At 38.7% G+C, this 27806-nt stretch overlaps 1 protein-coding gene across 2 annotated transcripts in view; it reads left to right on the forward strand.

Annotated features, from left to right (window-relative positions):
• Sptlc3 (serine palmitoyltransferase, long chain base subunit 3) overlaps positions 1-27806 on the forward strand; it is a 153879-nt gene that overhangs the window by 436 nt on the left and 125637 nt on the right. For both annotated transcript variants that reach the window (XM_013512291.1, XM_013512292.1), the window contains exon 2: positions 290-686. In XM_013512291.1, coding sequence (XP_013367745.1) covers positions 570-686 — 117 coding nt within the window. In that variant the 5' untranslated portion in view covers positions 290-569. The remainder of the gene's footprint in view (positions 1-289; positions 687-27806) is intronic.

The following is a 27806-nucleotide window of genomic DNA, read 5'->3' on the forward strand; positions in this document are numbered from 1 at the left end:
TTGCCCCTGTAGACCCTGGCAATCACTTCCAAATGTCATTTTACAGCAAAAAGAAACCATGACATTTAGACTGGATTAACAACCGAAAACTATAATTATACGGAGGAGGGAAGGGGTAAAGGAGAGAGACCAATTTGAAATCAGCTGTGAAGTACTTAGAAGATTCTAGGAGCGGTGTGTGTGTGTGTGTGTGTGTGTGTGTGTGTGTGTGTGTGTGTATGTCTTTAAAAGATTCTCCACCTCCCGGCCCTCCTCCTTACAGTCTGTCACCGCGTTTTACTGACCCCAGGTTTCCTCAGCCTCCAAGACTAGCTGGCCGTAGCCAACTTCCTTTGTAGTTTCGGAAGCAGGTTTGTTGCCATGGAATCCACACTCTGAGAAGGGCTGAGGAGTATAAAGGTAACCATTTGTTTACTCTGTAGCTCTTCTTTTGGAAAAGCCTGACTGGTAGGATTCCTTTAAGAGCTCAGCCCCGAAGTGATTTATCCCATCCCTTTACCTACTTGAAAACCAAAACTCAGGGACACCTTGTGGAAGGGACACTTGTTGGGCTCTATCGCTTCCTACAAATGGCTAATCCTGGAGGTGACACCGTGGGCAATGGGACTCTCCACAACAGCAAGAAGCAGAGCAGCACCTCTCACGATGAAAAGCACATGAATAACGGAGTAGTGAAAGAAATACAGGTAAGACACGCTCGCCCCCTGCTTGCTCTGAATGCCTTGAATGCGTCGATGTTTCTTGGTGAGGCTGTCTGGGGCAGTCCCTACTTAAAGGTTTTTGGATGAAGTGTTTTATGTGTTTGGGATCCTCCCTTCAGCTAATATGTTGATTTGCCTGCCTAGCAAAAAAGTGTAAGTGTGGAGAAAGGAGAAAAGTTCTTTTTCTGTGTAAGAGAAGACACACGCAGACTCACACAGCGTTAGATTCTATAAAATGCAGACTTACCTCCTAGACTTTCGTTTTCTTTCAAGCCACTGCGGGCAGGATTGTGAAGGCTCAAACGCAAACACGTCAGCTAAGTTTCAGTTCAGCAAGAGCCCCGGCTGCGTTTGTGGTGCTTTGAGAAGGAAAAGAGGAAGTGAAAGTTAATTTTTCTGAGATGTGTGAGGTAGGTGGCGTTTTCTCCGTGCTACCGGTGAAATGCCTCCTCGGTTGAAAGGCACGTTCTTTGCAGTATTCAATGGAGCATTGTCATCGCTCAAACCTTCATTGGAGGCTGGGTTTGTTTTTTTTTTTTAAAAAAAAAAAAAAAAAAAAAACCGACATCACAGCCATTGTTTTCTAAAATACTGCAGAAATGTGACTCACTGTGACACTGCACAGAAATTCAAGCAGCATCTTTAACACAGACCTGCAGTTTTTTTCCTCATTTTTAAAGTTCTTCTTCTGTTATTACTCTTTAACCAAATTTTTTAAGGAGATATACTAAGGAGGAGGAGGAAATCAAGAAATTACCGGAAGAAGGAGCCTGGGAATGTGAGGGTCTTGTAGGAAGCCGGTTCTCCACTTTTTCCACCCTGCCCTGTGCTCTGCTCTGAACAACAGGCAGAAAGTCACCTGCCTTGGGGCAAACCTGAGCAGCCCACCAGGTAGCCTCACTCTGGGGGAATGAGCAGCTCCGCAGGGAACCCCTGCAATCTTCCAGCTCTCAGTGGTCTCAGGGAGCTGACATCCAGCCAGGGAAAGCTCAGATTTCCCCAAGGCTGAGGCACTCAGAGGACTGCCTCGACCGGGAACTGAAGTAGGGTGTCCTGTAGGAGAGGTAGGAGGCGCTCTGGAGCCTGACCTGTCTGTAAACAGGTGTGGCCCCCGAAATGTAACCCCCGCCTAGTCACTGTTAAGTAAGCCTCTACTGGGATTGCTGCCTCAGCTGTTCCTTGCCCCCAAATGCTTATATCTCTCCGACCACTCTTTTATTTATCTTCTGGATCATTCTGACCCTGAGAGTTTTCATTAAAGCAGACACACATTTAAAGTTTTTTTTCCCTTCCCTTTATCTTGATTTGTAACCACACTCTTGTGTTTAAGATTAGATTCTCAGACACAGGATTATAGCCATTCCCAATAAGGACAGAACCCAAGATCCTAAAGGCTTATTGCTAAGTACTCCTACAGGAATCCAGTAAAAAAAAAAAAAAAAGAAGAATCTAGTATCCTGCGATATCAAAGCTCCTTTCCCTAGGAGCAACCGAGTCCAAGAGCTGCTGCTGTCTTCTTGTTAGTTCTTTCTGAAGGGCGTTCCGCAGCCTGTGGGTTAAGACATATTTAGGTGTTACTAAGTTGAAATTGGCCTCCACTCAGAGCCTTAATTATGACTTAAAAAAATATTTTCCAGAAAGAATAAATTCTACTGAGATCAGAGTGTCACAAAGCACACAAGGGCCTATTTTCTTTCTCTGTGGTGTGAATGAATCCACAGCCCCTAATTTTGCCTCATGAGCCCTTTAACAAGCTAGGTCTTGACCACAAACTTTGCCTGTTGCCCATAGCAATACATAAAAGCCTGCAGACATCTGAGACCTAAATATTTTCTGCCAGACCTCATGTCCTATGACACACCATCTAAAATTCTACCCTCTTCTCTGAAGATTCCCTCTTCCTTTTTGTGTCCTGCTTTGTCACAACCCCACAGAAATACCAGTTACCTCTTTTATATTTGGGGGACACTGTAAGATTCTGCTGTTGAAGGGTTTCCCAGCATGATAAACAATATAAAAATCACTGTTAGGCAGTTGCATGGGAATTATCCTCCCTGTAACCCAAGGGAGCCTGGTTTTGAAAACCCTGTGACTCTGGCCAGGACATTTCGATGCTAAAAACTTTCTTGAGTTCTTTTCTGAAGTCTTTTGAAGGCTAATAATATTGCATAGGGTTTTTTTCTCTAAACCTCATATACCATGAGGATTCAATAGAGCTGGTTTTCATCACTGATTGATTCCATTTCTTGTTTACTTCTCCTATATTGTGCTGCTTTTTGCTGCTAATAAAACACTATTGTCATGGAGTCTTCACTCTCCCTCTTCATGAGCAGATGCACATGGAAGACAGAAGAGCCTTAAAGTCCTTACTCTGTAAACATGATATTTCTTGTAATTTCCTATTGACTTCCTTAAGCCCATAAAATGAACTTGTAATTATTATTTACATCATTGCTTTTTAATTCACATGAATTCTTTCTGACCTGGCAGCAAACTTTCATTAGGAAAGCCTAAACCTTGGGAAACAAACCTTACATCTTCACTGGTCTTAATTCTCATGACTTCAGTGGTCATTTGTAATTGACACAGTGTCCATTTCCTTCTATCAAAATGGTCCTAAATGATACAGAAAAAAACTATGAGGTGAGGTTTTCCCTATTCATTCTTTTCCTAGAAAACAAAAATCCTGAGGTCAGAGATGTTCTAATTCAGTGTTTGTGGAGTTACCTGGTAAAGGGTGGTAGGGCCTACTAGCTAGTTGCTTTTCCTATCATTTATTTATTAATTCATTCACCAATTCTTACAAATATGTTATCCATGGTGCATATGAAAATAAATAAGTCACTTATATTGAGAGGCAACCTATAATACAATTAATACAAAAACATTAAAAGTAAATGATATACAAGGATAAAAGTTATCATAAAGTAGATATAATGTCAGGACAAAAGAGTAGAATAGACATTAGGAGAAAAAATAGTATCTGTGAATGTTCTACTGTCCACCAGACTGAGCACGTTATACAAAAGTCTCCTGTCCCTGTGCAGCAGCCCTGTGAGGTTGCAGCATGAGTCACCTACAGAGCTGAGGAGCTCACGTCATTAAGGAACGTATGCAGAATCACAGGGAGCATAGCCAGGGTTTGGACCTAAATTCATGGTGCGCTCAAGCCAGTTCCCTTCCCACACTTTCTAGGGAACCACGGCTTCAGAGGTCAGTGACAGATTTATAGAGCCCAAAAGAGCCAGATTAAGTCCTAAAGCATTGGAAATAACAAAGCAAATAAAGGGTTTATTTCTGGAAGCCTAATGAAGAAGGGAAAGAAACTCCAGAGATGAATGCAGGCATTACTAGTACGAAGGCATAGGACTAATCACACAGCACTCCAGGAAGGAGAAAGGAAATGATACAGACTGTGAGGCACACAGCTTGCAGGACCATTGAGAAGTGAATTCAGAGAGGCTCCCAGAGAAGAGAGAAAGTGAGGGACAAGTCACTGTGGCTGGGTTGATCAGTAGGTTCTGGTGAAGGGAAAGGACTCAAACAGATGGTTGTGGAAGTCCTTTGAAGCTCCAGGTGAATTTCAGCTAAGCTTCCTCCTGTCCCCGCCTTGCCATATCCTCAGGTCTGCAGTTGCTGGTACATCTGTATTTCTGTTATGGTACAAATTTCTCCCAGAGACTGAAAGTCTGATTTATAGGCTAGTGGTCCATGGTGGTATCTGCCTGAAACAGTCTGGCAATGGAATCATTCTCCTCCATTTATAAGGAACTCAGATTTTAAAGAATGAAAACCACCATCTGTGGGGTCCAATGAGGTAGTACACTGACTTTAACAGAGGTTAATACTCTCACAAACTATTAGGAGAATTCAGAAACTAAAAGAGTTTTGGTGAATCCTTTCATCTTGATTTTAACATCCATTCCACAATCATTCTAGAATATCTTTTATTTCATGATTTCCATTTATTTCCTTCAATCAATCTTCAGTGTGACATCTTTTTTTTGAGACAGGGTCTCGCTCTGCAGTTCAGGCTGGCCTTGAGCTCACTTTGTAGCCCAGGCTGGCCTTGAACTCGCAACGATCCTCCTGCCTCAGCCTCCCAAGTGCTGGGATTACAGGCGTGCGCCACCACGCCCAGCTATGACATCTTTTTTTAAAAGATGGCAACCCCATCTTTTAATAGGAAAAATCTTTAATAAGAAAGTAAAAGACAATGGTAAGAGACTTTAACTTGAGACAGACAAAGATCAGATCTTTCTTCAACAAATAGGAAAGGATTCCATTTCAAGCAGCTGGTGGGGAGGGGGTGGCTGTGATGAAGAGGATCAGAGTAGCCCCAAGAGTCTCCATTTTTTCATGGGTTCTTGTTGTAAACCATTTGTGTGGGTCAGGTGCTATAACTCTTGTGATGGAAACATTCTCCCTGCATTTATAAGGAGTTTGGAGTCTAAAAAATGGAAACAGACAAATAAGTAATCACATCATTTAATGGCAAGTACTATTATAGATCTGTAGTTACCTATTTCAAGGTGAAAAAAAAAATCCCTAAATTCAAAGGCTAAAAACAATAACTATTGAATTGCTCAGGATTTCTATGGGCCAAGAATTCAGACAGGTCTTGGCAGAAATTATTTTTCTCTATTCTGTGTGGTATCTGTTGCAGATCAATTTGCCTGAGTATGTTAGCCAGTTTTCTGTTACTATAATGAAATATCAGAACTAGTTCACTATAAAGAAAAGAGGTTTATTTAAGTCACAGTTCTGGAAGTTCAAGGACATACCACCAGTATAAATTCAGTTCTGGTGAGCACTTTATGACAGATGATGCCCCAATGGTGGAATGCATGTGGAAGAAATTGCATTATCTAACAGAAAGCAGAGTGATATCAATGCCCCATAATACCCTCTGAAGAAGTACATTCAGTTGATCTAAGGACCTCCCACTAGGGCCCAGCTTTAAAAGTTCCATACTTTCTCCCAACTTCATCATCCTGGGAATCTAGTTTACAACACAAGACCCTTTGGGGACCAAATTGAAATCACATCCAAACCATGCCTCTGAGTATGCAAGATACGTAGTGTGTAGAACCTTGGTGTTGATTATTGTCCAGAGCACCCTGTGTCTTCTTTGTCAAGACATCTTCTCTGTGTGGTCTCTAATTATCCTGCACAGCAGTCCAAGCTTCTTTACAGGAGGTCTGTCTTCCAAAGAGTGACAATAGAAATTGCGAAGTGTCTTGGGCCATAGAAACATTTTGGCTATGTTCTGCTGTCAAAGCCAATCACACAGTTCAGCCTAAATACAAAAGGGGGAGATATAGGCTCTGGTTCTCATTTCAGAGCTCACAGTCAAAGAGCAAAAGGTTGTGAGGGATTGGAAGGATTGCTGTGACCCTCTTTGGAAATAGTCTGTAACCACTGAAATATATAGAGAGCGCTTGGGAAAAAGAGAAGGGAGTATCTGTCCTAGGCTGGGAAAACAGAGAGGTCACTGCAGAATAAAATTTGACCCAATTCCTGAAAGCAGCACTGAAGGCACTCCACAGAAGGAAAATCTCTTAGAAAGATGCAAAACATCTAATCATTATTGACGATGAAGATGAACTAATGGAATTCAATTTAACATAATGGAGAAAACCAGGTACTAACGCTTCAGTGTCAGTGGGAGTATATTATAAAATGCCTTCATCTTAGTTTATGTCCCCCAACAAAAACAGACTCTAAGAAAAGAATTTGAGTATAAGAAATTATTGGGGAGTAAATCCAAAAAGCACAATGGAAGAACGGTGAAGTGAAAAGGAAAGGTAACAGATACATTTGCCAACAGGTTATCACCAAGGCAACTGGGGCTGAGATTTGTTGACAACATGTGGAAGATGGTGTAGAACATTTCTCAAACTTTACCAACTGAGGCACAAGAAAACTGAAGTGTGTATCAATCAACTCCTTTTCATTATCTGTTAAGAGATACCCCTATGGCCACTAACCACACAACACTTTTTCTCCCTCCAAAACATGGATTGAATACATTCCAGTGGCCAAAAAGAGCCTTCAAATTATCTACGAGTGTCTGTGGTAAGGAATAATTCATGAAGGTTGGGATGTACTATGAAGTATGTCTATTATAACCATATACCTGTGTAAGTGACAGAGATTTGAGAAGAGAACAGGCAGAAATTGTAGTTTTCTCAAATTATACAACTTTTATTTTGGATGACTTTTATGTTACAGCTTATGGATTAGCTCTGGTCTACTAAGATGATAATCAGAAAAGACTGACTTATTAAGCAATGTAAACTAAATTTAAACACTGCACATGGCAAAGAAATATATCTAGATGGAATATCACTGCCATAGCTTGCCTTTATTCTTCTTAAAGAGAATAGTGAGAAAAAGAACAATAGCAAAATAGCAACATCACAGATGAAAACAGAAGAAAGCAAAAACATTAAAAATGGTACAGGGTTTCAAACCACAATGATAGGAATTAACAGTGGCTGTTATACTACATATTATTATCTTCAACCAAGTTGCTCAGATTACCAAATGTAAGAATGCAAGATTAATCAAACTATTAAAGTGAATAAAAAAATAATAATTAAAAAAACAGAGACAATATAGAATTTCACTAGACAAGATGATAGAAATTCACCAGTGGTTGTTATGTTGCATATGATTCTCTTCATCTGGTAATCTGAGCAACTGATTTGAAGACAACTTGCCTCTTTTGCCCTCAAGCAAGTTGGAAAAACCTAGCACATTTAACAATATAAGAATATAAAACTCTATATGGCCAAAGACATCATACAGTATGATGAATAAAACACAATTATAAAATATAATTGAAATAAAAGCACCTTTAAATAAAAACTAGAAATATGAAGGACCTAGGAATAGATTTAAGAAATAAAGTAAAAATTAAAATTAAAATGTTACTGAGGAACACATGAAAACTAGCAAAAGAAATGCACACAATATTTATACATAGGAAGATTCTAGATGAAAATATGTTAATTCTGTTTATGACATTTCATAAATTTTAGGTAGCTAAGTAAGTAAAACAATATTTTAAGCCACACAAATGACTTTAAAGTTTACATGGAAATATTAACAAACAAGAATAGATAGAAAACGTTTTTAGAAGAATAAAATAGCATGACCAACTAATAAACCATGTTATGCACCAAAAGAATTGCAAAAGTTTTTTTAGCATACAAATAGATGGATATTATGTATAATTGTTCAAATTAATTCACAAGATACTAGAAAATATAGGTGCTTGTATCAACCTTTGAAGAGCCACCATCTTACAACATTCTCAAGAGATATTACAGTTTGATTTGGTTTGGCAGTGAGGAAATAGAAACCTTAAGTAACAACACAGGTCACCAACTTACGAGTATCAAAACCAGATTTGGAAATTAGGTTGGTTCCATCCTAGAACTGAAGCTCTTTTTGCTCACCACACTGAGTCCCCAAATAAAACATTCTTAAGAGTGGGATGCACACCGCAATCATATCCTTATGCCAGACTGTTTTGAAACTTGTCACTTTTGTATAAGATACATTTCCATGTGAAAATTTAGCCCCTTATCATTTTAGTACTCAATGTGCAAGCTAGAACATGTCGATTTGAATTACCCTTTAACTCACCACCTTATGCAACCAAAACAATTTGTTAGGCCCTCCTGTTTTGGGTATTGCTTGAACCTCCCAGAATGGATTAACGATCTATTGTACTTCTGCAGAGAAGGGGCTGACTAGACTCAGAATTAAAAGGCAGTTTCACTGTGAGTTGAGGGTATTGTGGGTTGCTGTGCTTGTTTTTATTTTTTTCCTCCTAATTTGAAAATTTGAATTTATCTTCACAAATAGCACCAGACTGTTACATACTAGAGCTTCCAATATGCAACAGTGTAAATTCGTAGACACACGGTATCGCTGCACTGGCCACCTCCCGAGGTTAAACAACTCTGACTTAAAGAAAACAGATATCATTGTTATTCTGAGGCACAGGCACGTAGACTCAAATTTAGCCCCAGACTGAGCTCAAGAGATACACTCTCTGCCACGTACACTGCCTATCTTCTTCTGTCTTTCAGAAGCTTCCTGCAGGGCACATACCCTCCCTGAGTAGGCAGTACAATATTTCCTGGTAAAACTGATATATTTCTTAGACATGTTTTAGACATTTCCCATTGAGAGGTAGACTCCAACTCTACTTTCCTTGACTCTGAGCTTGACCTAATGATTTAGTTGGCCAATAAAATGTGATAAGGGACCATCTGGGATTTCCAAGATTCAGTTACAAGAAACCTTGAAACCTGAACCCAGTTGTCTTAGAACAGCTACTCTTGGAACTCAGCATACTTGGAGGCAGCCCCAGTGGCCCAAGGAGAACTCCAAGTAGAGGGAAAACAAATAGCCTCACTGGGCTCCTAGGAGAGAGGAAGCAGCAACGTGGTGACTGGTCAAGTCAAATGTCTTCCAAGTGGATCCCCAGCCTTTGGGTCGATGCTCCAACTACTACTGTAAATCCCAGCTAATCTTAGCATAGATTACAGATTTCATTTTTTTCCTGAGCAAACAAATGATTGTTGCTTTAAGTTTGGTGATGGGGTATTAAGCAGCAATAGAAACGGAAAACACAGATATTATGTTTCTTTAAAAATGCCTAGAAAGCACACTTTACAATTTCTTTTTCATACCCCTTTTCAATGTCTACATTTACTTTTTGAAGGAAGAGTTAGTTTGTTTTGGCCATCCACTTTTCAATTTCTGACAAAGACACCTTTCCCAAGGTTGTTAACTTTTGTTAAATTTTGTTTTGCTTATTTAAATTTTGTTAAATTTTTTGTTTTATACTAAACTTTGCTTAGCACAAGGACTGTATCCTGAAGTTCTTAACCTAGGGAGGAATGTCAGATGAATACAATGAATCAAGATATGACCAGTGTAAACTATGAACCTCTTCAGCTGGAAGTAGTCAGATCTATCTTTGCCCTTTGCCCCCTCAGGGCAGTTAAGGATACTTCCTCAGAGGGGGTAGTATTATAGGTAGCTAAGTTAGGTAGAAATATTGTAAACAGTCCTACAGGGCTGGGCCCTTCAGAGGTCAACGCAGGAGACAACTGCAGCTGGAGGTTATTCACAGAATACCAGGATTCAAGGAAAAGAAGAACTAACCTGTATACTTCCCCTAAGGCTGCACAGCAGTGATTGATAGTCTAAATAAGCATCAATCACCTTGGGGTGGAGGACCAAACTTCCTTAAGGCACCCCTTCCAGGAAAGTCCTTATCCTCCCATGTGCACTTGCTAAGTGACTTGTTTCCCCATTTGATACCATTTAATAAATATTACCTAAGTGACTACACTTGTAATCTTATCGATTGCCCATAGTTTTGTCCCACCTCACACCCATCCTGTGATTTGCCATTGGATCAATATTACTTAAGTGACAATACTTGTAATCTTATTGATAGAATATAGTTCTGTCTCCCCTTAAGCCCACCTCACCTCACGGCTTTGCTCAACACCCTTGAGAAGCAGGATTGGTGGGCAACCCACTTTCTGGTCTCCTTTCTGTCCCTCTCAGATGGAAGCTTTATTTCTTTCAATAATTTCTTCCTCCTCTTAAAAACAAAATAGGATCAGTGTAACAAAGTATAATCACTTGAATGGTTTTGAATACTGCCAAACCCAAAGCATAATTATTCAATCTAGTGAAGCCTGTAATTTATTGCCTTTTCAATGAAGGAAGATCTGGTTCAAGGGAGTGTGCATGTTTAAGTGTTTCATTACTTAAAAGAACATGTCTTTAAGTATATTTAATACCTAACATTCATGAATTAATTTTATCTGTTTGTAAATTTTCCAAGCTGTCTTTTCTCTTTGAAAACACTACTAGAGGTAGATTGATGTTAACCTAATTACTTGCAAAATCAACTATATTTAGTTTGAAATACACATAACCATTTTAATTGAGCAGCATTTTCTCATATATATTTAGGAAAAATGGCTCAGGGAATTTGGCTTCCCTTACTTTAGATTTACTCTGTGCTTTTAAAAAGAAATAATATTACTCCATTATCACTTTCCTGAATTATAGTAGTAATTGGTCTTGGAATATGCAAATTGCAGGTATGCTTACAATCAACTCCATAGACTAAATTTCCTTGATATATCCTGTTGTCAAATACTAGATCCCAAAAGTGCTCATGAAAATGTTGTAGACCTGTAATATGTATAGTAATGGCCAAATCCCATTTCTCAGACTTTGTGAGAAGTGACATGCCAATGTTTCATTAGATGATGCATTGCCTCAAACCTAGTCATCATTGTTTCCTAAATCTGGTCTACACAAGCCTTCAAAAGTTGCCGTCGAACAAGGCTATGTGTAAATGACAAACATCTTTCTACCTATGAGTTATATCTGACTGCCCTTTCTCTACCGTAGTATTGGTAGGGTTTTGGAGATCAAGGGTCCTTTTCAGAAGCTGAAAGACATTTTCTACAGAAAAATGAGTATGTTTATAGTCACCAAATTTTCCATAGAGAAAATTTATATTCTCTGACTTCCTCAGATCTTATAGTTATGAATTTCAGCTCTGAAATATTTGTACAAATTAGACTAAATCTGAACCCCGTGGCCCAACTAGAAAAACAAGTCAAATGCCTGCTTAAAAGAAGACAGAGAAGGACTCACAAATTGATCCACCAAATAGAAAGCTGCATATAAACCAAAATGATTTAAGCAATGAGCTCTGGGTGTGTGATATATTCATTTTAAAATTCTGTTAGAGTTTTGCACTCTACTCCATAGTAAAATCATATTTCTTTTACTGTAAAGCTTTTTTCATAGCCTCTGTTAAAATTTGAGCAAAATTGAACTTCCCAGAAAGATATTTAAATGGTAGCTTTTCATACTCCAGTTTCTCTTGTGATTTTCAAGGGAACTGTGAACAACTTAAGGAGGAATGAAATATCACCGGCTTAGGCATGAAACAAAATGAAGTTAGAGTACCAGGTCTGCTGTTTATTAGTTGTGCCACATTGGACATAGCTTCATGTCTCTGATCTAACCCTACAGCTGTGGTGAAGATTAAATGAAATAGCATATGTAAAACTCCCAATAAGTATCAACTATACAGTAGAAACTGAATAAATCATAGCTATTATCTATTGATGCTGATTTTTCTTAGCAGTTTCTGTTCTTGGTTCCTCCTCATTTCTTGACCTATAAACAATGGAGTACCCGAGACCAGTCCTTCTACCTCTTCTTTCTTGTAACTGCATTTGTCTCATGATGAGCTGATCTTATCCCCTTGCTAAATAATCAGTGTAGCTATTTATACCCATTAAAGGCATTTCTGACTGCCTACTTGATCTTTCCACTTGGATGATCAAAAGTCATCTCAAATTTATCATGTACAAAACTAGTCCTTGGCCCTCTTCCCACCATCCCCAATTTGCTGTTCTTACAGTCTCTCCCATCTTATTACATGGAAACTATTCTTGTGGCCAAAACCAAACACTGTGGCATCCTTTGTGACCTTTTCCTTTTATTCTATGTACCCTACGTTCAATCTGCCAGGAAAGCATGATCTTCTCCTCACAGCATATCCTCAATCTGACCCTTCTTGCATTCATCTCAGGAGCTCCTCCGCTCTCAGTTACATCAGCTCTCACCTGGAGTATTACCAAAACCCATCTATTTTTTCTGTGTAATTATCTACTTCTGAATAATAAATCAGCCCAACACACAGTGCCATAAAATGGTAACCATTTAATTGTGTTCATGGATTCTTCTGGTCAGAAATTCAAACACTGCACATGAAGATGGTTCTAACCTGTTCCATGCTGTCTTGAACGTGAGGTGCAATGCCTCAGTTGGCAAATGTGGGAGAGCTGGCTGGGAGAATCACTTCCAGGTTGATCTCCTCATTCCCAGGTCTGACACCTGGGTTGTGATGGCTGAATAATAGAATAAGTAGAGAGAGTAGACAGGATTGAAGCAGGCATGAACCATCATATTCAGGAGGAAAGGATACCCCACCTCCCAATGGGTGGAGGACCATGGACAGAATTCATGGAATGTGCCTCAACCCACTCCCATGACCCCACCTCATTACTATTTGCAAATCTGTTCTCAACATAGAGGCCAGTGATGCTCTTGAAATGAAATCCAGTGAAGTCACTCTTCTGCCCAAACCCTTCCTATGTTGCCCACTTCACTCAGAGTGAAAGCTAAAGTTCTCACAGCAGCCATAAGGCCCCTGGGCCTGGTTGTCTCTGACTTAACTCTTGCTACTTCCCCCAAAATTCCCAGTTCCTTCTTCTGGCTTCTCAGATTCTCCCACATTTGCACCTCTTCTTCCTTCCACCCTTTCAGGAAACTGTGCTGTTGTTCTTCCCTTCCTTCAAGTTTTATAGATATCACCTCTGTGAGACTCAGGCTCACAATCCTTTCTAAAATTTCTAGAAACAAAATACAAAATAAAATTACACCTTGGGTATAGAATAATTTTCCTTAGCTTTTGGCACAGTCTGTGCACATACACACAGAGTAAGACATACATACCCATATAAAGACACATTAATTTCTAATCTGTCTTCTGGCTCCAGCTCTGGATTGTGAGCTCCATGTGGGCAGGGATTTCTCACTTATGTACTGATGGATCCAAAACACCTAGACCAGAGTTTATATATGGTAAGTGCAGGTGTTCAATAATATCTGTAAGATGGATGAAAACTACCTATTTTTACTAATCTGTTGCCTGAAATCTCTTATTGCATCCTATTTGGTTTGTTCTTTCTATTTGTTATCCTACTTCTTTAAAGGACTATAAAAGCCCTGCTGATACAATGCACAGATAATAAGTTTCAAAAGTATACATCTCTTATTAATTCCCAGGGCTTCTAACCTTCGTTGAGGAACATAGCTACAAACCACTATTCTCTTTGTAAAACTTACTGAATCACTAAATCATTTTGTGTGACCAGGTAGATCACACTTTTAAGTTGATATTCAGGTATTAGGTATACTATAATCCAAGCATGCGGACAGGCAGCAGGCTTTAAACAAATGGAATTTTTGCAGAAAATGAAAACACAAATTGAATATTATTCATTCCAGTGATTCTTACTACTTCTTAGCAGGAGATGAAGTGTGTCTAGATTAGAGAGAAAAATGGCTAATCCTCAGGGTATACAGACCTGTCATCAGGTTCTAATAAAGCTCTCCATTCTCAGAGTTCAAGTTGTACTAAGAAAAGTTAGTGCAATCCTTTTTCCCCACCAGTGACCCTACATATAAGATAATTTTTAAAAATTTTTATTTAATAAGCTTTTACACTGGACTACACGCTAAGAACCTTACAAATACTAATTTATTTGGTTCTCAACTAATGTTACAAAGTTAAAGCATACTGTCACCATTTTCTAGCTAAGAAAACTGAATTATACCAAAGTTATTTGCCTATACATTCTAGTTAATTGCGCAGGCTGATCCCAGAGCCTGTATTTTTTGTGCTAGATGAAATCATTTTTCCTCTAACATGTTATGGTAAAAGCTTGCAACCTTATAAAAAATTAAAATAATTCTGCAGGAAACACTCATATATCTACCATTTGCATTCTATAATTAATGTTTTTCTGCATTTTTATCTTGTCTACCCAACTATCACTCCCTCTATCCATCCATGAATCCATGTCTTATATGTTTCAAAGTTATAAAATCTATATGCTTCACCCCAAGCCTTTCTGCATAATTTCCACATACATATTAAGCTAGACTTAATATTTGTCTACAGTTTTTTTTTAATTTGAGGTAAAATTTACATGCACAAAACAAATCATTAAATGAGTGTTTAATTAAACTATCTGTTTATTGCTTTTATTGAATATGATTTCATAAGATTGTCTTGACTGTGGATGCTCTAAAACTGCTTCTTTAACACTGAAGGATTTAACTTCTACTAAGAGAACTGACTTAATACATAAATGAGCATCTATTCAGATAAATGCAGTCCTTGCCTGAAAACCACCAACTAGAGAAACTTCCCTGTTGTATGCCTATAACTCCAAAGGGATCAACACCTATTTTTATTTTTGTTTTCTTCATATAATCCAGCTAGCGGGAAGGAATCTTAGTTTAGAAATCCTTCCAATTTTACTCCATTTTTTGTCTTCCTATACATGAGGGAACAAATCTCAGTAAGGCTGAATAACCAGCTTCAAAATCACACCAATATGACATCCCTAGTCTCTTGATACCCAGTTTGAGATTCTTACTTAGAAGTTCCTCTTGTTTTGAAACCTTAACATGTTTAAGCAAACCTAATAGTGGTAATAGTCTGATGACATTTAACTCAACTTCTGCAGCTGCTAGTCTCCATTTGAAAACTGATATCACAAAATTGCATGAGTTGGAAGTAAAAGCATCTCCTTTGCTATTTCCCAAAATAAGAGCCACATGTGGAAAATTGCCTTTTCTCCTAGACCTAGATCATCAAATCAGAGAAATTAATAACAATTAAAGATAATGATTGTTACTATATGTGGTCTACTGTTAGTTTGCTGTGTTTAAATATTCTTAATCTACACAACAGTATTTCAAATTTTACATATAAAGATCTATAGTTTGGAAGGATCAGATAATCACCCACATTACTGGCAAGTAGTAGAACCAGGATAATTTCTTCCTTCTAAAATCACATAAAGGGTCCCAACACCCTTTGGCATGCAGCCTTAGTAACTTGAATCATCACACAGATGACTCAGGAAGGCTTCCCATTCATATGTTCTGTGCTTGAATCCCCACTTCACTTTTGTAGGTAAGTCTTTGACCTTAAGTAAACAGTTTAATTTCTCTGTGCTTCGGTTTCCTTATCTGGACAAAGGGGATAATGGAAGTGCCTACTTGACAGAGTTATTAAGAGAAGTAAATAAGTTAGTACATGCAAATCTCAGCACAGTGCTGGGCACCAAAGAAAGTTCATCATAAATTTCTGCTGTTATTAATGTTGGTCCTTACAGAAATCTGTCTTATTTCTATCCCCATATCTTCTTTGGCAAAAAATTACCAAAATATGAGAAGATGCATACTGGTCTACAGAAGTCCTAACACACAATGTCAAAAATACTTGAATAAAATACTAACAAGTTTTCAAATAAAAACTGGACATTAGGTCATAAACATGCAGAAGTGAAGTTTAGGTGTACAGGAAATGCACTGATGAAATTAGGACAACTGGTAGGTCCTGTGGGATCCATGTCCACTTCTGCTCTTGCCATTGACCACTTCCAAGTATACTGCCTCATTTCCATCATCCAGCTCTTGGGACCATTGTCTAAAGACTTTCTCTGACCATTTGGAGACTGTTCTGCCATAATGTGTGAAAGAACAGAAATGCCAGAGAATGAACAATCCCAAGAGAAATTTCCAATCATTCACTAACAGGAGTTGGAGGATAAATACCTCAGTCCACCCACCACCCAGAAAGGAAAACACTCAGAGGTGTCCTACACTCTCCCCTGCAGTCAGACCCCAGTGGAAGTAAACTCCAGTTGCCGGCACTGGTACCTGAAAGCACATCATTTACTGGATTCTTTCCTTAGCCTGTCTCATTCCCTAACCCTAACCCTAACCCTAACCCTAACCCTAACCCTAACCCTAACCCTAACCCTAACCCTAACCCTAACCAGCACTTCCCGAAATCACCTTCCAAATAAACTTGCACTTGAATCCTTTTACACTTCTAGGTACACTAAAACAAAGATGATGATTCTTTTAAAAACAACGAATTTTTGCTTTTTTATTTTTTTAACTTTCAGCATCTGCCACAATATTCCATATATCTATGCATCACATCCAGGATCTTACAGGAACCTCAGTGGTCCAGTAAGTGGTTTGATGCTGGGAATTACATAGGATGAGTGCTACTCATCTGTTTTGAGGATGAGAAAAGTGGAGCTCAGAAAAACAATGATGTCACAGTCATCAGGACAATGACGACAGAGCAGGATAACAATTCCAGGCACATTGACTCTAAGGTCTAGGATCTTAAAGGCTTGGTTGCAATAGCCATTAGCAAGCCTGCACTCAGTGCACACAGCTCTATCAACTGCTCCTTATGAAAAAAGTCAGAGCCTCATCCTTTATTATAAAAAAGTCAGTGCACACACACACACACACACACACACACACACATATGCACATAATAACATTTTAACTATTCAACTTGCTCTGAAAACAAACTTTAGAGGTTCGTTTTGAGTAAATTTTTAAAAGTTCTATGTGATTCTAAAGGTTTGAAGAATAATGTTGATATCTACCTTACAGTTTCATAGTAAGGCAACAAAGAGATTTTGCACAGTACATCATATAGCCAGACTTCCTATAAGTCTCTCTTAAAATAGTTGACCTTGTCTTCACATCTTTATGTTATGTAAGGAGTATATTCTTTAGAGTTACATATTGTATCTTGGACATTTTTTAAAACATGACACAATAACTCTTGCTTCCAGACCTAACTAGAACACATGAGGCAATTCACTTCTTTGCTCCTTTGCTTAGCTTCCCAAACCAATGGTGTCAGTGGCATGCGGGATTCCCTTGTATTTTTTGCAGCATGACCTATTTTTCAGCCACCCACTTTGATAATTATTCCTAAAGATATTTGACTCCAAATTTTCTCAAGCACTGGAATGATAAGGGCCAAAAACAATCTCACATCAAAGAAAACCAGGCTATCTGATTTTCTAAGGTATCGCAGACACTTCTCAACTGAACCAGAAGTTTTGCTTACAAAGTATGAAAGCTTGGAGAGCTGATTCATAGTGCTTCACCCCAGTACAACATAAACTAGCATTTCATAGACCTGTAAGAATTAAAGAAATAAGTAAATCAGAGTGTACTAAATTTTTTTCTCATTTTTGCCATGATTTAAAAGATTTTAATAGCTGTTATGTACTATCCCCATCATTCATACATCCACAACAGAAATGACATACCAATCTCAAAAGACAATGACAACAGAAAGTCTGATTGAGGCATAGTCCCTAAGAATGATATATGTGTATGCATATATCTGCATATACATGTATGTATAATACACACATATATATCATTTTCTAATTTTACTATAGATATCTCCAAAAATTTTAGCCAATCATGAATCTGTAAATCAATATTTGGGAATTGTCAGAATAATCAACAAAAGGATACAAAGATAAAAGTAGACTTTTGTTCCCCAGAGGTTTTATATTTTGCCAAACCTTAGATAAAAGTCTGCCACATTTACTAGCTCCTGCTTCCTTTAAAACTGAATCCTTTTTGTTTCTCTTTTTTATTTTAAAAATAAAAGAACAAATACATATTAACAAACAGACAATCATTTACAAAGCAGCACAAGAATAGTACAAGCAATACTGAATTACAAACAAGGTGACAGGGAATTAACAATGGTTGTTGTAGTACATACTGATAACTTCAAAGTGGTTACTCAGGAAAACAAATATGGACATGCAAGATGGATCAAATAATTAACCAACTGTTCCTTTCAATAAACCGATATGTCAGTAGTACAACTATGTTAGCTGTCCTGTATATACATATATACATAATTTCCCCTTCTTTCTTTTCTCCATTCCCTCCTCCCAGTTGCTCTTTACTTTTTAGCAGTTTCCTTTCGTTTCACAATGTCTATCATGCCTCCTAATTTTTATTCATTCTTTTAGGTTCTTACACTAGTGAGACAATACTGTGCTTACACATGCAGGCCTGATTTATTTCACTTATGACCATGGCCTCTAGTTTCCTTTTTGTTTCTTATCTTTACCATAATCTAAAAGTCAAACTGAGACACTCCTATCTTCTTACTGCTAATGAGGTCATTTGGTCTTCTTGTTAAATATGATGCAACTGAGACTCCAGCAGGCACATCAATTGCCCAAGAACTCAAAATGATTAATCCAGAACAATACAAGCCTCTGCCTGTGGGCGGTTTCTAACACCCTCACACAGTACATTTGAAATCACAGAATCAAAAACAAACTCCATAGGAACCTTGTGATTTTTTAAGACCGTAGGAAAGCTTTAGTGCACGTAGAAAAATTCCCCAAGTAATGGTGGTTTGGGATCTTATGATAGGAGGGGCTGGCTTTTCTCTGAGGTAGAGAAGAGAAAAGTGCCTCTCACTGGTTAATGTTGAGCCAGACTACAGAATCAAGTGTCTACAGATTCCATATATTTCTCAGAAATAAAAATACTTCACATGGAATCCTGAAAAGTGGTATAATGACTGAAATGAACACATAATTGATTTAAGTATAATATCAATCATTAAACCCTAGTCATCTCACTAAGGCCCTATATCTATCCATTACCTCTCTCAAAATCTATGGTTTTATCTATCCTGGTTACAAACGCCTCCATTTACCAAGCTTATTGGTCCAGGGATACAGGCAGAAACTAGTTCAGGTAGTTTTGCCCTGAGAGGGGTTCCTTTTTTCCACCTTATATGCCACATGATGACAAAAATGAAATAATTCTAGCTCTGACAGTGTATATTGCCAGATCTTTTGGATACAAAGAAAGGAATTTCCATGATGTTATATTCTTTGTGAATTTGAAAATATTCATGGAGAATAAAATAACACCCTGCTTTCTATGAAGACAAAAGATTTCATCCAAGGAATCTGTATATATTAAACATTGCATTATTTCTTGTTTTGGGGGAGTTTTGTTTTGTTTTGTTTTATTGTTTTATTTTGTTTTGATACCAGGAATCAAACTCAGGACCTCACACTTGCCTGGCAGGTTCTGAGCCACTAAGCTACATCCCCGGCCCCTGTTATGTCCTTAAAGACACATTCTGCCTTCAGACAAGTGCTTATGCCACTGAGCTAGATCCCCGGCCACATTCTGTCTTTAAAAGATGAACCAGATTGTGTGAACCAGGCAGAAAAAAGGGGGAGAGAAATAAGAGGAATAAGTGTAACCAAGAGCTAATTTCTAATAGACACACAAAGAGAAAAGCAATCAAATCCTTACCAAGTTTCTCTCTTTCTGGGTCAGAATGATTTCTGCTTTTATATTCTACTAAATAACAGGCTCGGTATGGCCATAAGGGATGGGAAATTTAGCATAGGAGCCAAATATCATAGACCAACATCAAGGAGGTACAAGAACAAATTGATTCATTTTAACTCAAAGAGAAAAATCATTCTTGTAATCCAGGTTGAGACCACAGAATGCAGACAGCTCCCAGAACTCTTGAGGAGCCCCACCCTTCTAAAAACTCATCCATGAGTCACTGACTGCCTAAAACCATGAAGAAATGACACAGCACACAGCATGCTGTACTGTTCAAAGAACAGCTCTTTCTGTTCATTCATGTGCAGTTTAGGAGACCCCTTCCTTGTGATTTTGGTCGAAGGGTCAAAATTCCAAAATCATCTTAGCAAGTTTACATCATTGAGTTTTCTTTCAGAGTGGATTTGGAAGAGATTATAAAATCACACACACACACACACACACACCATGAATCACTGAGAATCACTGAATGTGAAGTCACCCTGACTATCCTTTTGCCATATTATCTCCCAAGGCTACTTTCAAAACTGCATGTCTGATCAGGCCATCTGTGGCTTCCCTCATTAGAATCAAAATAATCCTTAACTTGATTGATGTCTCCTGCATAAACCTTCACAGCTTAGTGATTTACACATTCATCCACCCATCAAATATTTACTGGGCATCTGTTTCATATCAGATGCTGTCCTAGGCACTGGGCCACTCACTAGCAGTGCATCAAGTGGATGGAGGCTTGCTTCCTGGACCTGTTTTTCAGCCATGCCTGGCCTCGCTGTCCATGCCAACTGAGTCCCTCCTCTACCTTGCAGGACCCTGAACTCTTTCTTCTGCTGGGGAGACTCTATGTTCCTGGAAAACTATTGATTCTTTAGGTCTCATTTCAAATATCATCTTCTTTGGGGAGGTCCTTCCCTTTTTTGAACTAGATCATATCCCCATCCTATCTATTTCAGAGCTCTTTATCTTACTCCTCATTTCTATTCTTGTTTGTATTATTTTGTACCTGTCTTTCTATAGATCAAAGGTTAGCAACTTCTGTAAAGGGCCAAATGATAAATATTTTCAGCTCTTTAGTTCATTCAGTCTCTGTCACAGCTTCTCAATTCTGCCCTCACAGGTGTAGAAGCAGCCATAGACAATACAAAAACAAAAGAGTATCATTGGTATCCCAATTCATTGTGTCACAATAAAAGTTTGTTTACAGAACCAGCCCATGGTCTGCAGCTATAAGTGTACCATAATTTACAAACATCTAACAATGGAAATGTCTGATCTTTTCATCAGGGAACACTCCAAATAACAGTGCATCCAACTATATAAAACAAATATTAATGGACAGGAAAACTAAAAAAAGTACTAACAATTGCAGTGGGGGCCGTTTATACACCAGTGGCACCAATAGATAGATCAACTAGACAAAAGGGCAACAAAAAAGTAAGAACTGAACCAAACTTGTGAAGAGATGGACTTAGATAATCTACAGAATATTCCACCCCACAGCATCAGAATACATATTCCTTTCAGCTACAAATGGGATGTTCTCCAAAATAGACTACATATTAACCCATAGAAAATGCTTAAGTAAATGCAAAGGACAACCCACAGAATGGGAAAAAAAATTTAGCCAACTGTTCCTCAGACCAAGGACTACTATCTAGAATACATAAAGCACTCAAAAAATCACCCCCTCAAATATAAAAACTCAATCCAAAAATGGGCATCTGAAATAAATAGACATTTCTCAGATGAAGAAGTAGAAACAGCAAGTAAATATAAGCAAAAAGTGTCCAACACCACTTGTCATTCAACAAATGCAAATTAAAAGAACAGTGAGATTTCATCTCACTCCAGAGAATGGCTATCAGCAAGAAATCAACCAATACAAATGCTAGTGGGGCTGTGGGGGAAAAGGAAGCCTTCTCCACTGTTGGTGGGAATGTAGACTGGTGCAACTACCATGGAAATAGGTGTAAAGATTCCTAAAAAAAAAAACTAGGATTAGAGGCCCCATTTGACCTAGCTATTCTCCTCCTAAGTATCTTTCCAAAAATTTAAAAGCATCACATCACAGAAATATATGTACACCCATGTTTATGACAGCACGGTTTGCAATAGATAAATCTTGGAAACAACCCAAATGCCCATCAACTGAGGAATGGATAAAAAAGATGTGGGGTTTTTTAATACAATGGAGTACTACTCAGCCATAGTGTAGGATTAGCTTGAGACATTTCTAGGTAAATGAATGCACCTTGCGACCAACTCTTAAGGGAAACAAATTGGATACACTTGTAAATGTCATATTGTCTCTCTGGTGTAAGAAACTGAAAGTATATATAAGGACTAAAATGTACAATAGATATTTTGAAATAGGAAGAAATAGTTCAGAAGGGAAGGGGAACTATGGAGGGATACAGGGCAAGGGAAGGAAGAAAAAAGGAAAAAATGAAAAATGAAGGATAGAATGAGAAAAAGCTTTGTAAATAAGGAGGGGAAGAGGGGTTGTGGGGAGGGAAGGGGGATGGGAATAAAAAGAGGAGTCAACATATATCATGTACAGGTACAAATTCCCTATGATGAAGGTGATCATTATGTGTACCTAACTGTACCAATGAACTTAATTTTAAAAAAATCATTGCCTATGATAATAGGAATGTTCTACATATGTTTTCTCTGGTAAGGTAGCCATAAGCCACATATGGCTACTGAGCACTTGAAATGTAGCTAATGACAGTAAGGATCTAAAATTCCAAGTTAGTTAATTATTATTAAGTTTATTATAAGTAGCCACATGTGGCTAATTATGGCTGTATTGGACCCCCTGGGTCTAGATGGTGGGGTCAGAGACTAACTCCTTCCTGGTCATTTCTGTGTCTTCTGGATCTAGCATAAGAGTTGGCATAAAGTAGGTGTTCAATATGTATTTGCTAAATGCATGAATGAATGAATGAATGAGTATGGAAATATGGAATAGATTATTAAACCTCTTATTTCCCTTTTACAACTACTGTAGCTTTTGGTTGAATGTTATGTCTTATTGCTTACACTTAAATCTGAATTTTTGTCAGCCTCGATGGGTCCTTATAGAAAAGTTTCTTTAAAGAAGTAACTCAATTCTGACTTCTAAACCCTTCTAAGTGAGCATTAGATATGAAAGGATTTTAAGGGAGTGCTGGAGATTGAACATAGGACATCACACATGCTAGGCACATACTCTACCACTAAACTATACCTACATCCCCTCATATGAAAAATTTAACGATATTTGTATTTTATGTCTATTAACGTAAATACTAAATTTTGCAATACATAAACCACCAAATCTCAGTGGCATAACTCAATAAGGAGTTAGTTCTCACTTCTATTGTGTCTGCTATTAATGCTGTAATGAATGATGCTTCAGTGCTAGAGTTAGAGCTGTCTAGCACCTGCAGAGCTGAGAAGTCAGGATGCTTTAAAAGTACTCAGGAGGCACAAGCAGTGGTCCAGGAGGAAGGTGGTGAGTATCTCTCAGATACTTGAGATACTTGAGATGAATAATCTCAAGACTATTTTGAGGAACTTTTTGTGTATCCACTGATACTATTTTTTATTTCTAATTTTCATCCTTTGAGCTTTTGGACAATTGTCCCCCTAACTCATAAATCATCCCTTCCTCTTCTAGTCAGTGTTAGAAGCATTATCCTTCCTCACTCCTTTTCCTAGGAAGTTGGGAAAGGTGGCCAAGACTGATTCACACAGCTGTGCAGGGGATCAGGCCAACCAAGTCCCTACAATCTTTACTATATGGCTTCCAAGGTCACTTTCATCATAAACATTCAGATGACAACAAAAGACAGAGATTTGTGGGTCAGGTGTGAGATGGCGCATTTCATCTCTACCCATTTCTCACTGGTCAGAACTCAGCCACAGAGTAATGTTTGTCTGCAGAGGATGGAAATGCAGTTTCTCTGTGGGAAAGAGGAGTCTGGTGAGTGGCCGGTCTTTGCCACACTGAACTATGGTATTAGGGTATTTGAAAGCCTTTCATGAGAGACAAATGGAGCTATTACTTTTGTGAACTTTGTGTTTCATCTTTTGTTTTATGTTCTTTTATTAATGAATAGGAAATGTTTATTAAATGACTTATCCTTTTTAATTTTCGCAATAGTATTGGCACACATTACAGTGAGCAGAAGAGGGGGGGTTTCAGCAGAAAACATTAGCCTGCATCTTTTTTAAGAAGTGGAGCCAGAGAGGAGCTTTCACCCAAGCAGCTCTTAAGGCAGGCGAAGAGCATCTGCATGTGTGTTGAAGATTGGGGAAGGTTTCAAGAAAAGTAGTTACAAAAAGAGTAAAAACTGAAGTAAAATCAGAAAAGTGGCAGCACAAGAAAAGAATTGGGGGCATAAAAAGCAAAGTATGAAGTGAAAGTAGTGTTAGGCTGCATTAGCAAAAAATATAAGGTGGGAAATCAGAGAACGAATTGGGCATTGTCTTCTATGCTAAGAAATGTAGATATCTGTTGAAAATTAATACAGCTTTTGTCGTGGCATAGATAAATTTATATAAATGATGGAAAACATATTTTATATATGTGCGAGATTCCCACATTTAAGTTGTTTTTTGCCTTCACATTTTTATAGCACTTAAAAAGTTCAATCAGCAAATATTTATCCAGCAAATATTTAATCAGCAAATATTTACCCAGCTCTGACCAGGTAAGAGGTGCTAAAAGGATGAAAATATAGTAATGAACAAGAAATGTGCCTGCTCTAGCTCTTGTATCCTAGATTTTGTATATTTCAGATCCCCAAGAAGGAGAGGAAGAACTATAGTCTTTCAAAACTCCTTGTTGATGGTCATTTCTAGGAGGCTGTTTGGAAATGCTGTAAGGAATGATACTTCAGAGTTAGAGTTAAAGTTGTCCAGTACCTGCAGAGTTGGGGAATCAAGATACTTTGAAAGGATCACTCAGGAGGCACATGCAGTGGTCCGGGAGAAAGGTGATAAGTACCTCTCAGGAGGCACATGCAGTGGTCCGGGAGAAAGGTGATGAGTACCTCCCATAATGATCTTAATACTATTTTGAGGACTTTTCCATGGCTACTGGTTATATCTTTGTAGCACTAATCCTTTACACCTTTGACCAGTTGTACCCTGATTCATGAATCATACCCTCCCTTTTCTGGCCAGTGTTAGATGCATCTTCCTCCTTAGTTCCCACATATCCGCAACATTGTCCATGATTCCATTTGTCAGCTTGTGAGCACATCCTTTCTTCTGGCAGAGCATTAGATAGCACAGGCACCGACGGCAGCTTAGGTTAGGTGGAAATACAAAGAAAAATCAATAATAAAACCAAAGAAAAATCAATAATAAAACCACATAGATTTGATGCCAGAGTTTTGATGCTGTGTAGAAAGTCTTATTCTAAGCTGTCTTGCAAGTTAGCGTATCTCAGTGGTCTGAACAAATTTAGCTGGATTGGCAATCTGATTTCTTCTACTCCCGCTGCCTTACTGGGTATTTCCCTATGGGTTTTACCATGTAGAACATCTCCAAGTTCCAGGATCTGCAAATAAACTGCCAACAGCTTAGTGATTAATTTTATGAGGTGTTTTAAAAATTAGAAATGAAATTATTCAGAAGATGTTACATCCAAATAGATTTACCAAACATGAGTACATACGTGTAGAATTAGATGACACACTCTAAACAGAAGCAATGCTCCCATTTTGGAAGAGAATATTTAGTCTGAGATTTGAGTTTTATAAATAATTTCTAAACATTTATGTCTATAAAACACATGGCACCAGATTGTCAAAATACGCTGTCCCTTGGTATCTGTAGGGACTGTTGCCAGGATTTCCCAGAGATGCCAAAATCCTGCAGTTCACAAATCCACTACATAAAATGGTTTAATATTTTTCATCTGAGGCTGATTCCATGGATACAGAACTTGTGGATATGAAAAGACAACAGTACTCAATTCTCAAAAGTCTCAGACAACATGAGAGAATTAAGTTTTCCTAAATGCCCTAGATGTGAAGTAGAACTGTGTGCTGCCATCATCTTACGTCCTTGTATTCTTATGACCCTTGGTGCTGTATCAGTTGTATAACATGAGCTCTAACTGATTGCTGTCTGTTCCAATGAAAATGAATTCCCTTAAAGAAGCCTGTAGAACTCTGTGTTTTTATGTCAGTGTTTCCTCCTGGGCAAAGCCAATAAGCACTACATCTAACCCAGGTGCAGAATAGTGGCTTGCCTCTAAGTGAGATGTGAGCAAGCCTTTATGGGCAGTAGCCTCTGGAAACTGTATCTGGCCAGGGAGCCAAGTGGGACCGTTGGGACTGCAGTATTCCTAGCATGTGGTGCCTAGTGAAGAGTCTCCAACCTAAAACCCTCACTCTTAGGTCGGTGAAGGAAGGGGACTCCCAGTTTCTCAGCTATAATTGCAAGGAACATAGCTTCAGCCAAACCGTGCTGGAGAAACTCCTTCCCCTTAGCCATGACTACTTGGAGCAGAGAGTTTTCATGCTGAGCTGAAGGATAGAGTAGAGGGAGCCAATAGCTTCTGGCTTCAGGTCCCAGACTCACTGTTCTTTCAGCATGTTTAGTAGACTATCTTGAATAAATATTTCTTCATTTGCTGAAGTATGCAGTGGGTTAATTAATGGTCAGCTTGACTGTGAACGCCCAGCTGAACTGAGTCAGCATGGTTCTGGGCATGGAAGACCCACCAGGGGATTGCCGCTGGAATGGCTTAAAAGGAGAAAGGGAAGGAAAGATTTCTTACTGACGATTTTCCTGAAGAAGCTGCTTTTCAACAGTTTTTCTTCAAAGCAGCTTTGGCTGCTGTCTTCCTTTGGGAGAGCTTTAATCCTCATCTTCATCTTGGACATCATCTCCTGGCTTCCAGTGCAGATCTCTCAGCTTTCTGGCACAGATCCTCCAGCCACCAGCACAGGCTTTCTAGCTTCCCCCAGTGACCTTTGGGGCCTTGTGCAGATCCTTTATATAGACTTGAGTGAGACCCTGCCAAGCTCAAGGCCTTCAGCTGGACTCCTGCAAGACATTGCTGTGGGATCCAGGACCTACCCGGATTCTTCAGGTTTCTAGTGCACGGATAGATCTCTTGCACTCTTCTGCATTTGACTTTTTGGGTGACTATTACAAGATATTTGTGTCCTGTATCAAATCTATTCCCTTGCAAGCTACTGACTACAACACTGTATGTCCTGAGAATAATTTTCAGACACTTTTAAAACTGCATTTCTTTTTACTATTTTTTATCGGTAAAGGGAATCCATGGGGTTCTTTCCACCATTAGAGAATAGCCTCCACTTTAATCAATTTTTAGCCAGCTCTGTGGTTTAAAGGTGGGATAATATTTAGAATAAGCCTTATTCCATATAATTCCCAGTGATTCTGTTTTTCTGCTCCAAATTTAATTGCTACAATGTGAGTGGAGGTTAATTCCCCAAATTCTAGATATCAGAGGAAAATCTGTCAGGAAAGCACATCCTAGGAGTATCTGTGAAAAACGTGGTGTACTCATTCCACTTCAGAAAGGAACACGGCCTTCTCCTTACCTCCAGTGCTCTATGCTTCCTCGAGCCTTTTATCAACTTAGAGCTCAACTTATAGCTAAACTGCTGCCTTTCCAGGGTGACCAAGGCTTGAAAGCCTCCTGGTTTTTTTTCCTCCCCATATCTACTTTACTTTCCAAGGACTCACTCAGCAACATAATGGAATGTGCCCTGGAACATGGGTTGCCTCATTCTGAAAACAACAATTTGCTTGTGAATGAAGTGTGGTGAATCTGCACAATTAATTTGATTTTTTATTCTCTCTCACCCCCACCACCACCGTGCCCTCTCCTACACCTCCCCCCGGCCCTCCTCCCCCAATATCCCCACCTCTTTCTCTCTCTCTCTCTCTCTCTCTCTCTCTCTCTCTCTCTCCTTGCTTTCTTTTGTCAGGCCCCAAGAACCCACAGCAGCACAAGCATCTGCAACA

Source organism: Chinchilla lanigera, unplaced genomic scaffold (assembly GCF_000276665.1).
Source record: "Chinchilla lanigera isolate Chin_1 unplaced genomic scaffold, ChiLan1.0 scaffold00014, whole genome shotgun sequence".
NCBI lineage: Eukaryota > Metazoa > Chordata > Mammalia > Rodentia > Chinchillidae > Chinchilla > Chinchilla lanigera.